Source organism: Gouania willdenowi, chromosome 6 (assembly GCF_900634775.1).
Source record: "Gouania willdenowi chromosome 6, fGouWil2.1, whole genome shotgun sequence".
Lineage (NCBI taxonomy): Eukaryota > Metazoa > Chordata > Actinopteri > Blenniiformes > Gobiesocidae > Gouania > Gouania willdenowi.
Genome location: NC_041049.1, coordinates 63650514 through 63665294, shown reverse-complemented (window position 1 = coordinate 63665294; position 14781 = coordinate 63650514). Strand labels below are relative to the sequence as shown.

At 40.6% G+C, this 14781-nt stretch overlaps 1 protein-coding gene across 2 annotated transcripts in view; it reads right to left on the bottom strand.

The window, feature by feature from the left end:
• Window positions 1-499: 499 nt before the first annotated feature.
• Window positions 500-14781, bottom strand: part of met (MET proto-oncogene, receptor tyrosine kinase) — an 88006-nt gene continuing 73724 nt past the window's right edge. Inside the window, exons 13-21 of one of the 2 annotated variants that reach the window (XM_028450833.1) lie at window positions 14278-14434; window positions 13993-14127; window positions 12935-13204; window positions 9553-9633; window positions 7064-7245; window positions 6884-6993; window positions 5947-6112; window positions 5590-5726; window positions 500-3948 (exon numbers count right to left, since the gene is read on the bottom strand). In XM_028450833.1, the coding sequence (XP_028306634.1) occupies window positions 3678-3948; window positions 5590-5726; window positions 5947-6112; window positions 6884-6993; window positions 7064-7245; window positions 9553-9633; window positions 12935-13204; window positions 13993-14127; window positions 14278-14434 (1509 nt within the window). In that variant the 3' untranslated portion in view covers window positions 500-3677. The remainder of the gene's footprint in view (window positions 3949-5589; window positions 5727-5946; window positions 6113-6883; window positions 6994-7063; window positions 7246-9552; window positions 9634-12934; window positions 13205-13992; window positions 14128-14277; window positions 14435-14781) is intronic. The other variant, XM_028450834.1, reaches the window with a different exon arrangement.

Genomic DNA, 14781 nt, shown 5'->3' with positions numbered 1-14781 from the left:
CAGCAGGTCACCCTTTTTAAAGAAAAAAGCCACTGGCGGCTCTGAAAAGATGCTAAATATAGCAACAAAAATAGAGTTTAATGCTGCTGAAGAAAACAGATTCCCGTCATGCATTACAACACATATATGGTCATTCTTCAAGTATTGTGCAAAATGCGCTTTAAAATGCAGATTTCTGTGTTAAGATGTACATAATTATGAATTATGACACACAATTTACGGTGTTTGACTTTATTTAACATTAGCAATGAGTGGCGATGATGGTATAACGGTTAAGGAAGCCCCGTAGGGTCACCGGTTCGATTGTTGGATGTTGTCGGATGTTGATCAAGTCCTTTAAACCTAACTGCTCGTGTTGTACGTTGGATAAAAACATCTGATAAATGAAATGGTAATCTTGTAAAATGAATACAGAATAAATTATTGTATTTAATAGTAAATACAATCATCCACAATTGTTTTAAGGTTCACCTTGGTTTAAAGAAACGCAGAAAAGATAAATTGTTGATGTAGCTTTATTACACTGACAAAATACATCACACGGAAACATGTACCTTCAAGATAGTTCTGTACAGACAACAAATTCAGTCATTAAAACCATAAAAAAAGACAGTATTGAGCACAAACGTGAGTGAATCGCACCATCAGCGGTTGGTTCAGCTCTATTTACAACTATATTACGCCACACGAGTAACTCCATATTTACACAATGGCAGTGGTTTGTCACAAAATGAGAAAGAAGAAACAAAGAGTATTTTCTTGTGGGGCAATGCATTAACCACCCGTCTAGTAAATGGACAGTATTTTAAAAAAAAAATCTCCTTAATACAAAAATATAGTACAGCAATTTTACTTGTCATAGCAAACATTCATAACCTGTCTGATCACATCAGCAGCTATTCACATCAGGACATGCTACACAACTTCGTGAGTAGAGGGGCACTGAGTCTGACCTCATGTGTGGTTTGAAAACGTTTGCTCCAATTTGGACAATTTAGAAACTATAACCTCACATTTATAATACAAACTTAATTTGGGATTAAAACAAAATATTCTGCTAGCAGGAAACTGACTAACCTAATAGGACTCCTAGAGATTTCATCATGAATGTCCGATATTAGCCCGATATTAACAGGATAATGTAAAACTGGTAAATATTGAGCTTGGCTTTTCTGCAGGAAATGAATACATGCATTGGAAATCCGTTACATTACCAACCGTTACGTTACGTAATACATGCATTATTTTGGTGACGATATTGGAAAGGGAACTATCGGCAAACAAGCTAATACCGGATAACCCTGGTTTTAATACAACTTTTATACCACATGATGGTTTAAGGAGTCAGTCGTGCAACTTGCCAATGATCAGTGAAGATAATAATAATAATCTGTTGGATAAAAATTGCAAACACAAACATCAGTCAGCACTATATTCTTCAAATTCTTCAATACATTTAAACAATCCTTCTTGGTGACGGGTCAGGCATACATTGATAGTCACACAAACTTTGGCTTGAGCACATATGGACACATTCTAAACCCTCAATCTATATTGGTTTGACAGAGGTTCTTTTACTTATTCACATTAGGGAATTTGGTTTTTGTGTTATAAAAGTGTAATAGGTCTCATATTACCATTGACTACACTGAAAAAAAAGGGTCTTCATTCATTCCCCTGTCAGTGATTTGATTACTGGGGCTGTTCCAGTATTACAAGAAAGTGTCAAAACTAGATGGAAGAAAAACGATTCAATAATACAGAAACTAAAAGAAATGAATGTAATGAAAAGCTGCCAGTAAAAAAAAAGATAAAATCTCAAGTTTTGTCATTTTAAAACAGGAATAGAAAAATGACCTTGTTTTGACATTACATTTTGGGTTGTTGGATTTTTATTCCTAAATAATTTGAGGTTTCCTTATTTCCAACACTCTTCTCTTGTTAGGGCATTTTTTTTTGTAATTTAGTCAAATTTTAAACTACAGATGCTAAATTCAAACATATTCAGTGTGTTTGGACTAAAGGCTGTGATTAAACCAGCATTAAAAACACCCATTTAGATACGGTTTGCTTTTCTGTACATAAAAACTCCACGGACACATTTTTGATGTTGCGTATGACCATAACAGTCAAACACAGACATTCTTACAAATATGAAAACAATCTGTAAAGAGCTTTTGCCCTACACATTTTCAGCTGGAACACTGTAGTAAAGATTCTCAGTCATAAATTATGCGTACATACAGTAAAAAATTATCCTGTTAATCAGATGTTAGACATACAACCAGACGTACAATAAACATGTACATCAAGTGTGTCCAACTCAAGGCCAGTGGGCCAAATCAGGTCAGTCAGAGCATCCAATTTTAGCGATAGGAGGATTTAGTTCAACAAAAACAGGAATAATGATGTAAATACAGTTTAGTTATATCCAAGTCCCACCAAACCCAAACATTTCAATTAAAGTACGTAAAATAAGCGAGGAGATTTCACTTTTCTCTGCTCGTCATTTCATTTTTTTTCCAAAAACCCAACCCAACTGCAGATTACATTGAAATGTTTTAAAAACAAAGCTAAATATTTCAGGGAATCTTGCGTTCACAACAGACGCGGTGCCAGATTACATCCAAAGTCAATGATAAGACGTGGTAAGAGGCAAGTTCTTCTGTTGGTTGGCGTGGTTTGATTCACGCGGCAAGAGCGTTGACCACGGCATGCACGCTCCCGTTTTTCTGTGACATTTGTCATTCGCTTGAGTTGAAAATATTGAACTTCAGCGAATGTTCGCGAAAGCACAAAAAACAATCAGAGTCCTTGTTGTCAATGACGTCAGGCTGACAACGAGGAAATCGGTCTTTTCACCCATTTTAGCATGGAAGAGGAAATAATCGTGGCAGTGTGTGACCACCTGGCGTTCTACGACACGACCAGTTTTTTTTTTACCGGGACCGGACGACATCTTGAAAAGACCAGTAACTGTGATTAACATATCTTTTACTCATTAAAGTCCAAACTCAGACACACTAATGTGAAAATGTGTCTTTTTTTGGTGGCGCTCTATTGAGATCAAAGTGGCTTTTTCATGGCTCATAAATTACAATGAGTTTGACAACCCTGATCTATCACTCCATAGTCCGGTAGCATTCTTGACAATACACAAACAGGGTTTTTAAATCTGTGGATTTAGTATTTTGATTTAAAAAAATGTTGGACTGCACACAGGTGAGTGATAAAGTTCCTCCAATAAGATTGAAAGCAAATTCTCCAAAGGTAGATGTACAAATAAATCATCCAGTGATCTGCTTTCTGCTGTAGCCAATGTCTTCTATGGAGGAGGTCTCTGTTTACTTACAGAGCATGGCAGTGTAGTCCCTCAGGATGACTTGAAGTAGTGTCCAAGAAGGTTTTCTGGAGGTGGATATTGGTTTAATACACAACAGTTCATCACACGTTCACATTACAGGAAGGTTTGAGCCAAAAGGAAATATCATTTTCCCTCAGCATTGTGAGGTCAGGTTCAAAGCCTTTAGAAGAGGCGTTCCTACACCATGCCGAATGTCTTGTAGGAGACGCAGGATGTCTGACCTCGCACTTTGAGGCGTCCAGTGTTTGGCAGTGATACAGTGGAGTCTTTATTCTCCTCAGTCTCGCTCTCCGTTGCCCCGTCACACACTCCCTCAGGTGCAGCAGTCGAGCTCCACGTGACAGAAAAGCTGCGAGTGGCTGGGTAGGGGCGTGGAGGTGGAGGGTTCAGGGGCGGAGGTGGAGCTGGAGGCGAGAAGTGATGGGTAGGGGCTCATCTTGTCTATGTTGACGTAGGTGGTGTTCAGCAGGACGTAGTGCTCGCCACTGAAGCTGGTGAAGATGGACTTGATGCGTGACACCAGCTCGGAGAAAGAGGGCCGGCGCTCCGGTTTAGGGTGCCAGCACTCGATCATCACCGTGTAGCTACAGAGAGAAGAAGAAGGAAGGCATCAAGGCAACAGTCAGACACCAATAATGCCTCATTTTGTTCTAGAGTAGATAAGAACAAAAAAACCCCCACCAAAATACAGAAACAAATGACAAAAAAAGGGTACATTTCTGACATTACAACCAGTGGCGGCTGCTGGTCTTTCATGCAGGGGAAGCTCATTTTCTGCCTACTTCAGAAAATGTATCTGTTTATTTAAATGTGAATTCTAGTAGAATTCACATTTTGTTGTCAACAACTATTTGTAGATTATCACGCACGCACACGCACACACGCGCGTAGCTGCTGCGCGCTGGAGTGTGAGTGTTTGGTCAAAAGTCTCACAACACAAGCAGTAACAGTCTCCACAAACACCAAAAACAGACACTAGGTTTGTCAGAAGTTGATTCGCTATGAGAGGATCAGCAAAGTCTCCGTGTCAACACAGAGCAACGGACTGAAATATTTGAAAAACCCGCCTGTGTGCTTACAACGTCATACTCTCTGATTGGCTCATTTCGCTGTCAATCAAAATTGAATTAGCCTAGGACAGATCATCCAATCATCATCCATTATTCCAGCGTCCGGAACAGACAGATCCAGCCCACTGCTCCATAGACCTCCTGTGAAGCCCGGCGTCCGATGGGCGGGACTAAGTGCGTCATAACCGAGCATTTATCCAATGAGCGTCTAGTTTGACTGCAGTGGATCAACCACTAAATCCTGTCCCATTGAAGTCAATGGAAGCTGAACTTCACCACTGTTTATTAACACTGTGACGCTGCGGTAATGAATGAAGAACGTCACGCTGTCACTGTCAGTTTCCTGTTATAAGAAGCTGATTCTGAACTAAACATACATGTGTTCTGTCATATATTTAGTCAATGAAATGTACACACAACACTACATATTTGACCACTGATTTTAGGGGAAGCTGAGGTTCCCTTGTAGTCTTAAAGCATCCGCCACTGATTACAACTTAGTTCATTCTATCCCTGGTTTAATACATTAAAGTGATCTTGACAAGGTCAAACAGTGAAAGGTAGAGATCATCATGAAAAAGGACAGGAAAGAAAAGAGAAATTATTATATTATTATCATTATTATTAAAATAGCAGGAATTAGTGCTGGTCTTGATGAGTCCGTAAAAATGCTTCTGCGTCCGAGACAAAACCAAGGCCTTTAAAATGTGGTCTTAAGGTGATGGAGGCCAGAAAAAGTACATTATTTATTAGGTGGTCTAAGAAGTGGCATCACAAATACATGAAAAGCAGGTTAATGATAACAGTCGTTACTGCTGTAATCAGCGATAGTGCTATGGAGAGAAATGTGGCAGAGGTGAAGGTGGAAGACAAGAGCAGATCTAGCACTGTCAAAACGTGTCTGATGCAGGTGGGGGCCAGGGCACACATCTGTAAAATGCTCGTGCAGAGTCGGTGCCGGTGTTCAAATTTTAATGGTAGGTGTATTTTTATAAATCAATACGTTTATGTGGAAAGTGTTGTGCGCATCTTCCAGGCCATGTTTTGTGCGTGTGCAACGTTTCTAAATGAGGCCCCTGGTCCGAGAGCGGGGGCCTCAGTGCGCTGAGTGTAAGTAACAACCTGTTTGTGTCCTTCATGCACGTGTGTACTCACAGGGCGTCAGGGCAGAACTCAGGCTGCAGCAGCCTCCGTCCCTGGAGCAGGAATACAGTGATGTCAAAGGAGTTTACGTCTGAATACGGTGGGGCGCCTCTAGTCATCAGTTCCCATAGCAACACGCCAAACGACCACTGTTGGAAAGAAAAGACACATTAACACCCCTGACTAATGGTCAACGAACGTTAACGTTCAGAGAGGCTGTTCATAGATGAATTATGTGGGGAGTTTTAATTTGAAAAACATGTTAAAATAGCCCATTCTCTAAAGCCACAAAGGCTAGGTGTGCTAAATGTGGACACAACAGCCACTTGCTAACTGCTACTACTGCTACGGGTGTGACGGCGCCCTCACCACGTCAGATTTGGTGGTGAACTTGTGTGTCTGCAGACTCTCCAGGGCCATCCACTTTACGGGCAGCTTGACTCCACTCTTGTTGTGGACGCTGTAATACTCTTTGTCATAAATGTCTCGAGCCAGACCAAAGTCGGCCACCTTCACTGTGTAGCTCTCATCCAGCCTGTGAGGATTAGAAAGGAGTTTCAACCTTTTCTTATGCAACACTTCTTTAGGAAGAGCTCATATGCAACAGGTGTTTAGGGATTGGTTTGGTTTATTTATTTCGAATGAACAAATAAAAAAATGGAGGTAAATGAAAACTAATAAACAAATCTCAACAGAAATCTCTATGAAATAAAAAAAGAGTCAATTTCAACGTATTACATTTCATTCATTAGACAAGGGATGTAAATAAGTCTATGCTTGCCAAGTCTGACTCCTGTTCTTCACCACTAACAACTGCAAAATCCAATGAAATAAACTAAATTGACAATATAAATAAATACTTCAATCGAGCTATTAAGAAAAACAGAACAATATGCACAGGCGCCATAAACATCTGTGAGATTTACATTCTCCTTCTTCATTTCTGTACTTTTCAAAGATCTTTTGTAATTTTTTTTTTAACTGCAATGTATTCATACTTCATTTTATTGTTTCATCAAGATCATTCCACAAATGGAAATACACATACTGTTGTTTGTGAGCAGTTTTTGTATGTTTACAGGTAGCACTTTATTTTTTGTTTTATACATTATCTGTGCAGTCTTAAATTCTACCTGTGTGTGAGTTTAAAAACAGTATATTGGAGTGTTCATAATATCCTACATTGTATATTATACGGATGGCTCTTTTCTGTTGTGGTTGTGATTAAAGCTCTCCTTTAAACACCTGCTCTGGATCCAAGTGAGTATACATATAAGATGTAACTGAGTTAATAACGTGCACTCACATGCAGTTTCGAGCAGCCAGGTCACGGTGAACAAATTTCTTGCTGGCCAGATACTCCATCCCACGGGCCACCTGAAGCCCAAAGCCCATCAGGTCCTTCACTGTGGGATTCTAAACAGCAGAGGATGAGATGTTACAGAGTTTGAAATAAAGAGTCGGTTGTATCCAAACATGCTCTTACATGTCCCTCGTCCCTGATGAAGTTGCGCAGGTCGCCGTGCTTCATGTAAGGCAGAACCACCAGCGGGGAACCTTCCGGCGGGAGGCAGATGCCCAGAAGGGAGAGAACATTTGGGTGGCTGAAGTCCTTCATTATGATCCCTTCTTTCAGGAACTGGGAAACCTCTTCCAAGTCAGTGATTCCTAGAGAAAAAGTCACATTACAACTGCATTACTGCAACTACGGATAAAAGCTTTAGATTATAAACCAATACTGTTCTCCAAAGAGTTTAAAGCTGCTGGAGATTTCTTCGTTGATATATCAATAGTATAGGCCTCATAGATCATTTGCTTGAAAAAAGATGGAAAAGGTTAAAGTTGCTGCTCAAAAGTTTGTTTTCATGACATTTTCTCACAGAATAAAGTGAAAACAGATGGAAGGACTGGCAATAGTAGACAAACCCTTTACTTCTGTAAAAGCACAGATAGTGATGTAAAAATGTAGTTTGGTAAAAGTACTGATTCACCTTCTTTACTAAAGGCGTAATGGTTTCTTTTGCACAGACACAGTAAAACATCCACCAAAATGCCTTTAAAAATCTTTCTGCAGACGCACTTAGTGCAACACAGCTTCTACAGCAGTTATTATTAGGTCTCTGACATACAGTCACATCTTTTTTCCCTTGTAGGATTAAAGAAAATTGTCTAAAGAGTAGAAAGTTCAGATGATTGTGTAAAAAATGTAAGAAATAAAAGTTAAGTCACTCAAAAGCTACCTTAAGTACAGTCCCTAAGTATCTGTGCTCCTTTACTCCTGATCTCTATACATAAACTGTGATTTAGGATCCTCGGTTAGACAGAAATTCCCAGTAGCTGTGTGGAAGATGAGTTTAATACACTATCCTTGAATCATTCCTGAGATTCGGAAATGGCTCGATTAGATTAAAAGCCTCAGTTTTGACCCTGCAACAAAAGCCCAAAATGATTAGCCGCTGCCTCTCGACTTCAGCCAAATAAATACAAACAGGTTTAAATCCCACAGGGCGAGACCCAGCGGGCCAATCCCACTGGGAGCAACGTCTTTTTGTGGCTTCCTATCATTCCAGCATCCATCTTCCTGATTCAAGTGACAGGTTACACAATTAGGCCGCACCCTAATGCCATCCTCACTGTGGGACACTCATTCATCAGCATCCTGGGAAGCTTGAACCGCAACCAGGACTTTAAGAGGCTGAGCTTTATAATGACGTTATAGTGCTGATGATGTCACAGGATAAAATATAGGCAGCTACGCAACACACAAGGAGGGGTTAGCCTTTGTGTTATAGATCTCAGAGTTATAACTATATTCATTCATTCATTCATCTGTCCATCCATACAATCATGCATGAATCCATGCATCCATCTATTCCTTCATCAGGCTATGAAAACATTTATCCACCCATCATTGTATGAATTCATCACCCCATGCATCCATCCTGCCATTAATAGATTTATCCATCCATCAATCCACCTATTCATGCTTCCGCCCATCCATTTATCCATCTATTCATGCATCTATCCATCCACTGATGCATCACATACATACATCTATCAATCAATCAATCAATCAATCAATCAATCAATGTATCCACCCATTAATGCATGCATCCATCCATACATATATGAATACAACCATCCATGCATCCGTCCATGTATCCAACCAGCAATGAATGGATTTATCCTTATATCAGACAATTAATCCATGAATGGATTCATCCTTCCTTCATCCATCCATCCATTCTGTTTATCCTGCCATCCATTGATGCATCGCATGCATACATCTATCATTCATCCATCCATCCATCCATCCATCCATCAATCTATCAGTCCATTAATCCATGAAAGAATTCATTATTGCATTTATCCTTCCATGCATGCATCCCGTCATCCATCCATCCATCCATCCATCCATCATCCATCCATCCATCCAATCATGCATAAATCCATGCATCCATCTATTCCTCCATCAGGCCATGAATACATGTATCCATCCCTCCATCCATCATTTTATGAATTCATCCACCTATGCATCCATCCAGCCATTAATACTTTTTTCCATCCATCAATCCACCCATTTATACATCCGCCCATCCATTTGTCCATCCATCCAGCTATACATGCATCTGTCCATCCATTTATTCATCTATTCATGTATCCATCCATCCATTGATGCATCGCATACATCAATCAATCAATCAATCAATCAATCAATCAATCAATGTATCCATCCATTAATGCATGCATACATCAATCTATAAATTAAACCATCCATGCATCCGTTCATGTATTTATCATTCATCCATCCATGTATCCAACCAGCAATGCATTCATCCATCCATCCATCCATCCATCCATTCTAACCCATACTCCACACATTCACTTGAACTATAAAAAAATATGATTTCAGTCCCAGAAAACAAACAAATCCCTGTGTTTCTATGAAAACTGAAATAAAAACTTTGCACTCACGGTTCAGAGACTTAACGGCACAGTGCTGATTCTGTCCATCAGCCTCTAGGAGCGTCCCATGGAAAACGCATCCAAAGTGACCTGCAGGTTAAAAACATAATGTGTTAACAATAGTCACGATCACTTCAGCATCACTGAAAACCAAAGCAAAAAAATGTTAATAGGATTTGACTAATTTGGCTGCATTAAGAATTAATCAAGCCATATGTGACCCCCAGACTAAGTATGTCATGCTTTAAACATTGGTAAGAGTTGAGGAGAGTCTGCTGACACATAAAAACGGCATGCAACAAATAAAGGGGGGGGGTCTTTAAGTTTTGGTAAGGGGAAGATAGGACAACAAAGGTTAAGAACCAGTGCTCTCAGTAACCCAGTACCCACAGCCCCATTATATATAGCCACCCAGTGTCAGCCCCCCTGAGTCATTGTGCAAGTCATTGAATTATACGTCCTGTTTAGGAGGTGAGGGTTTGTCCCAACGACGAAGGAGCGAGGGACAGAAATGAGCGCGACACTCTCCCGTCACGTCCCCGCAGATGGCAGCCAGTGTTGGGTTACGCTTCCCAACAATGAAGCCTGGGAATAGTAGCCGTGAACAAATCTTCTGACGCTGCTTAAGAGAAGCCCCGCCTCCAGATGGCCTTTTTTTCTTTAGGGTATGATTCAGAAAGCATTCACTGGCTTTGAAGCCTCTTTTTCCTCCTAATATTAAATGTGACCTGCCACTCGCCCCCAGAAGGAGGGATTTGGTTTCTGCCAGTTACGCTGGAGTTTGATAGAGCACACGGATACGCTTTCTGTAGCAGCTTCATATTTCGTCAAGCTTTTAATGAATCCTAAACTGCACTTTTATCCAATTTCGATTCTTTAACCAGTTTTTGCCAATTTTCATCCAAATAAGCTACCTTTTGCCCAATAAATAACACCTTGTTTTTTTCCCCTACATTTTGTTCCACATTTTTGCCCTTTTTTACTACTGTTTGCCACTGTTTGCTCATTTAAGCTACCGCTTGCCTTTACATACCACGTTTCCTTTTTTTGTGAATTTTCTTTTGCCACTCTTGACTGCTTTTGGCCCATTTTAGTCACTTTTCACTCTTTTCTTGTCATGTTCCTGCCACTTTTGGACAATTTTTTGCCACCTGTTACTCATTTTACTCATCGCTGTTAACTCTTCGTGAAATGGCTGGCTGTGATTGGCTCGATTGCCATTCCATCAATCTAACTGGACCAATATGTTTTCAACAATCAATCCCTGTGTGAAAAGTGAGGGGGATGAATTCACAGAGTTATTCCTTACCTTTAAAATTTCAGGAGCGATTTGGTTCTGAGCTGTTTTTACTTAAATCTAAGCTGATTGTGCATTACAATACAAAACTGTCACTATTATTTTTCCACGATAGAAACTGAAAGTATGACGTTACGAGCTTATTTAACTGTTTGTAGAACTCATACAGTATTTAGTTTTCCTTAAAATTATTCTTTTTAAATGAAAGTATACAGTATATATCGTATATATCGTCACTATCACATTGAATAAATGGAGGTGTAAACACAACTGGCCTCTGGCAGGAATCAAAGAGTTAGATTCTAATTCTAATGCAGAATCAGGTCTCAGTGAGTTTGCAAACAGAAAACTGTAGGTCTGCAGCACCAATAAAGTTAAAACGAATCCTCCATAAGAAGCTGGTTTGCAGACGTGGAGCAGTAGGAGGAGCAGCGTGACTGTCCAGGTGCTTGTAGAAACTCACAGAAATAACCAGAGTGAACATGTTCAGTGGGCTGAGGCTTAAAGTAAATAAAGGTAATTGACTCACTGAGGCAAAGCAGGTCACGGAGTTACTAGCTGTGTTTTCATTACAGATTTTGGCAAAATAAAAGCGATGTTTCTAAATGTCAATGAAGTATAATTGCACTTTGAATGCGTTTCCACTGAAGGTTGTTTTGGAGCCTCATAAATCCCGTGAAATCTCATCTCACAAGACTTCGCTGTGGGAAGACGGACACTCCAACCCTCCTTATAACACTCTATATTTCTTTGTTATTTCATGTCTAATGTGGCAGTAATAACTTTAATGTACAAGGCTAAGAAATGTACAGGTCTCCTCTTCTGTTTCCAGGTACTTTGCTGTTTTATCAGAGAGAAGTGGTCATGTGACCAATGCATGTACGTCACATTCTATAACGTGTATTTGCGGAAAAAGTTTTTCCATCACGCTTTTGCGGCACATTTCAATATCAAAACGTCTGAAATTCCTCCTCATGAAAGCATAAAAACATTTTAGTGATATTTGAGTGTTTTATCAAAATTCAGGTGTTTTCTTTACCAGTTTTTATTGCACTAGTTAGATTTTGCACATTTCCAAGGATAACGGAAATCTAAATACTAATTTACTCAACACTGTACGATCAGAAAAACCAGGGGGTGTACTTTGGTTTTGTGGGTCCTGGTCTGATATGTTGGAGGTTTTGATTTCTGCATGTATTTGTTTAGATTCCATCTGGGCTCACATAGGTGAAGCCCATCTTCTTTATTACAGTCACTACTTAAGGAGTGCTTGTTAGATCATTGATTGTCGTCATGTCTATTCTCAGGAGTAGGTCTTTCCTTCTTTTTAAGTTTTTTTTGTACTTTGTAGGTTTTAAGTTGAATCAGAAGACCTTCCTCCTTATCATCCAACAACATCTCTCAAACAATGACCACCTATACCAGAGATGGGCAACTTCTATCAGAGCGGGGCCCAAAAAAATGAGATTGTCTTGATACGAGGGCCAAATGATCAACATTTATAGTAGCATTTAGAATAATGACCAATCTGAGCATTAATAGAGGGGGTTTTGTCTTTGTACTCCTTTTGTGTGAGTTTTCTTGGTGTTTTGGAATTCATTTTGTCTATTTTCTTATCATAATGGTGAATTTTGTTGCCTTTTTGTGTGTTTTTTGAGTCATAATGTCTGTTTTTGTTATATTTCTTGTCTATTTTTGTCCTTTTGTGCAATGTTGTTGCCATTTTGTGTGTCTTTGAAGTACTTTTGTATATGCTGTTGTTTGGTAGTCATTTGTTTAGTGTATTTTTGTTATTATTTTGTGTACTTGTGTTGACATTTTGTGCATTTTGCTGTCATTTTCTGTGTTTGTGGGGTTTTGTGTGTTATATTGAGCTTCATGTAACTTCCAACTTCATGAATTACAATTTTGTTTTGGGGGCCACACTAAATTAGGGCCGGCAGATGTCTATGAACTATGCTATGGAAATAGTGAAAATGTACACTAAATGCAGGTAAATCTTGCAAAGCAGTTTTGCACTGATCAGATTACACCCCACGAAGGCTTCACCGGACCTATTTTACAGCAGTGATGGTGTGTGGCTGAGGGACTGACCTCTGCCGATGACCTGGTTGAGGTGTAGCAGCAGCTGTTCTCTGGCGATCACCACATGCTGCACCTCCGTCAGCAGGTCCGGGTGCAGGCAGGATGGGTCGATGTGGACCGGAGCCATCAGCAGGGGTGACACCAACTCGCCCTCCATTGCTGCTCCTAAGCCCATCCTTCCTCCCAGTGCTCCCATTCTGGGAGACAGCAATTCCCCGTTGCCCCCGTAGACGGGTGGAGCCGCCCGGCACGTCTCGGGCCTGTCGGTGCCCTGATCTGCTGGAGGAGAGGAGAAGAGAAGAGGAGAAGAGGTCAGGGACAGTATCAGCAGGTCCTACACAGGTCGATGTCCGTGACATGATCAGAGACAAAGGCTGGAAAAACATGGCTTCAGTTTTCAACGTCTCACATGTTAGTGGAGAACAAAAACACTCATTTTTAAAACGATTAGTCCAAACATTTAAGTAAAAAGATATATGTTTCTTCAGCTCTGCCCGAGGGCAAGCATTAGTTCATAAGTAAGTCTAGCTCCACCTATTCTAAACCTCTCAGGCTGATCTTTTACAGAGAGAGGATGATACGAGTAGCCTCCATGTTGTCCTCCGGGCACTCAAACCACTGCTGGCTTTGGTAGCATGGAAGACTGACACATTTTAGGAGTCGGTTTTTAAACAACAAAACGCACAAATCTAAAATGATCTGAGAAGACCCATTTACATGTTGTGATGGTAAGATGCTCTCCATAGCATGCATTTTCATCCCCAATTTTGTTACTTTTCTTAAAAGTTCATTGTCATTTTTTTTCAACACTAGATTAGTTACAATTGCGTGTATTTGATCAGAACTTAATGTTTATTGGATTTCACATCATTAAGAATCAGAGGGAGGGTACTGGTAGTCATGCATGCACACACGCAGTACTTTACTTGAGCATTATTCTTGGGGTATACATTACTTTTCCTTGAACCCCGCTCTTAGTATTTGTGTGACTAGGGAGGGAGGGAACCAGTGAGGTGGAGGCTGAGCAGGCATGTCAGGTGTAGGCTGGTGATGAGGGGTGGACTTACCCTCCAGCAGAGTTGTTCTGTAATCCACCGACTCATGGGAGACCATTTCATTAGTGGGGCTGACGTTCCGCGCGTTTGCAAGCCTGTCCAAGTGCTGGATGTGACCTCGGCCGTCGTACCACACCTCGGACATGTCTGCACACAGAGATGGAGGAAGGAAGGAGGGAGAGGAGGGATTAATGAGAAGTGTCTCCATTAATTTGCATTAGTGTCAACCTAACTATGAGAACACACATGGACTCAGATTAGAAGTTACAGGTTTTGTCAGTGGGCTTTTTGGCTCACCGTCAATGTGTTTCTTTCTCCTCCAGATCAGCAGCGACCCTGGCAGCAGAAGCAGCAGCAGGCTGACGCACACGCAGCCCACGATGATGCGTGTGTAGTCCTGTTCCTGGGCCAGCGTCACCTTCCCCAGGTGCCTGATAGAGTCGGCCTGACGCCACTGCAGAGATACCACGGGTGGTTAGAGCAGTGGTTCTCAACTTTTCCAGTCCTCACCCCCCCAAAATAAAAGTGGGGATCCCAACTGTGCCTGTACATGAACATTGAAGAACGGTCATGTGGAGACAGGGCCATCTATAAGGGGGAATAAAGGGGAGAGCTTTTGGGGGCCCATCCATAAAGTCAGCAAAATGATGGTCCATTGTTCTATGAATCTGTGATAACCACATTTACTGTATTTATTCATCTGAATAATATCCACTGTTATCCATGAATTCTATCATTATTTGCACCGTAGTATATAGTCATCTTAAAGATGTAAATACTTGTTTAGCTCAACATATGTGA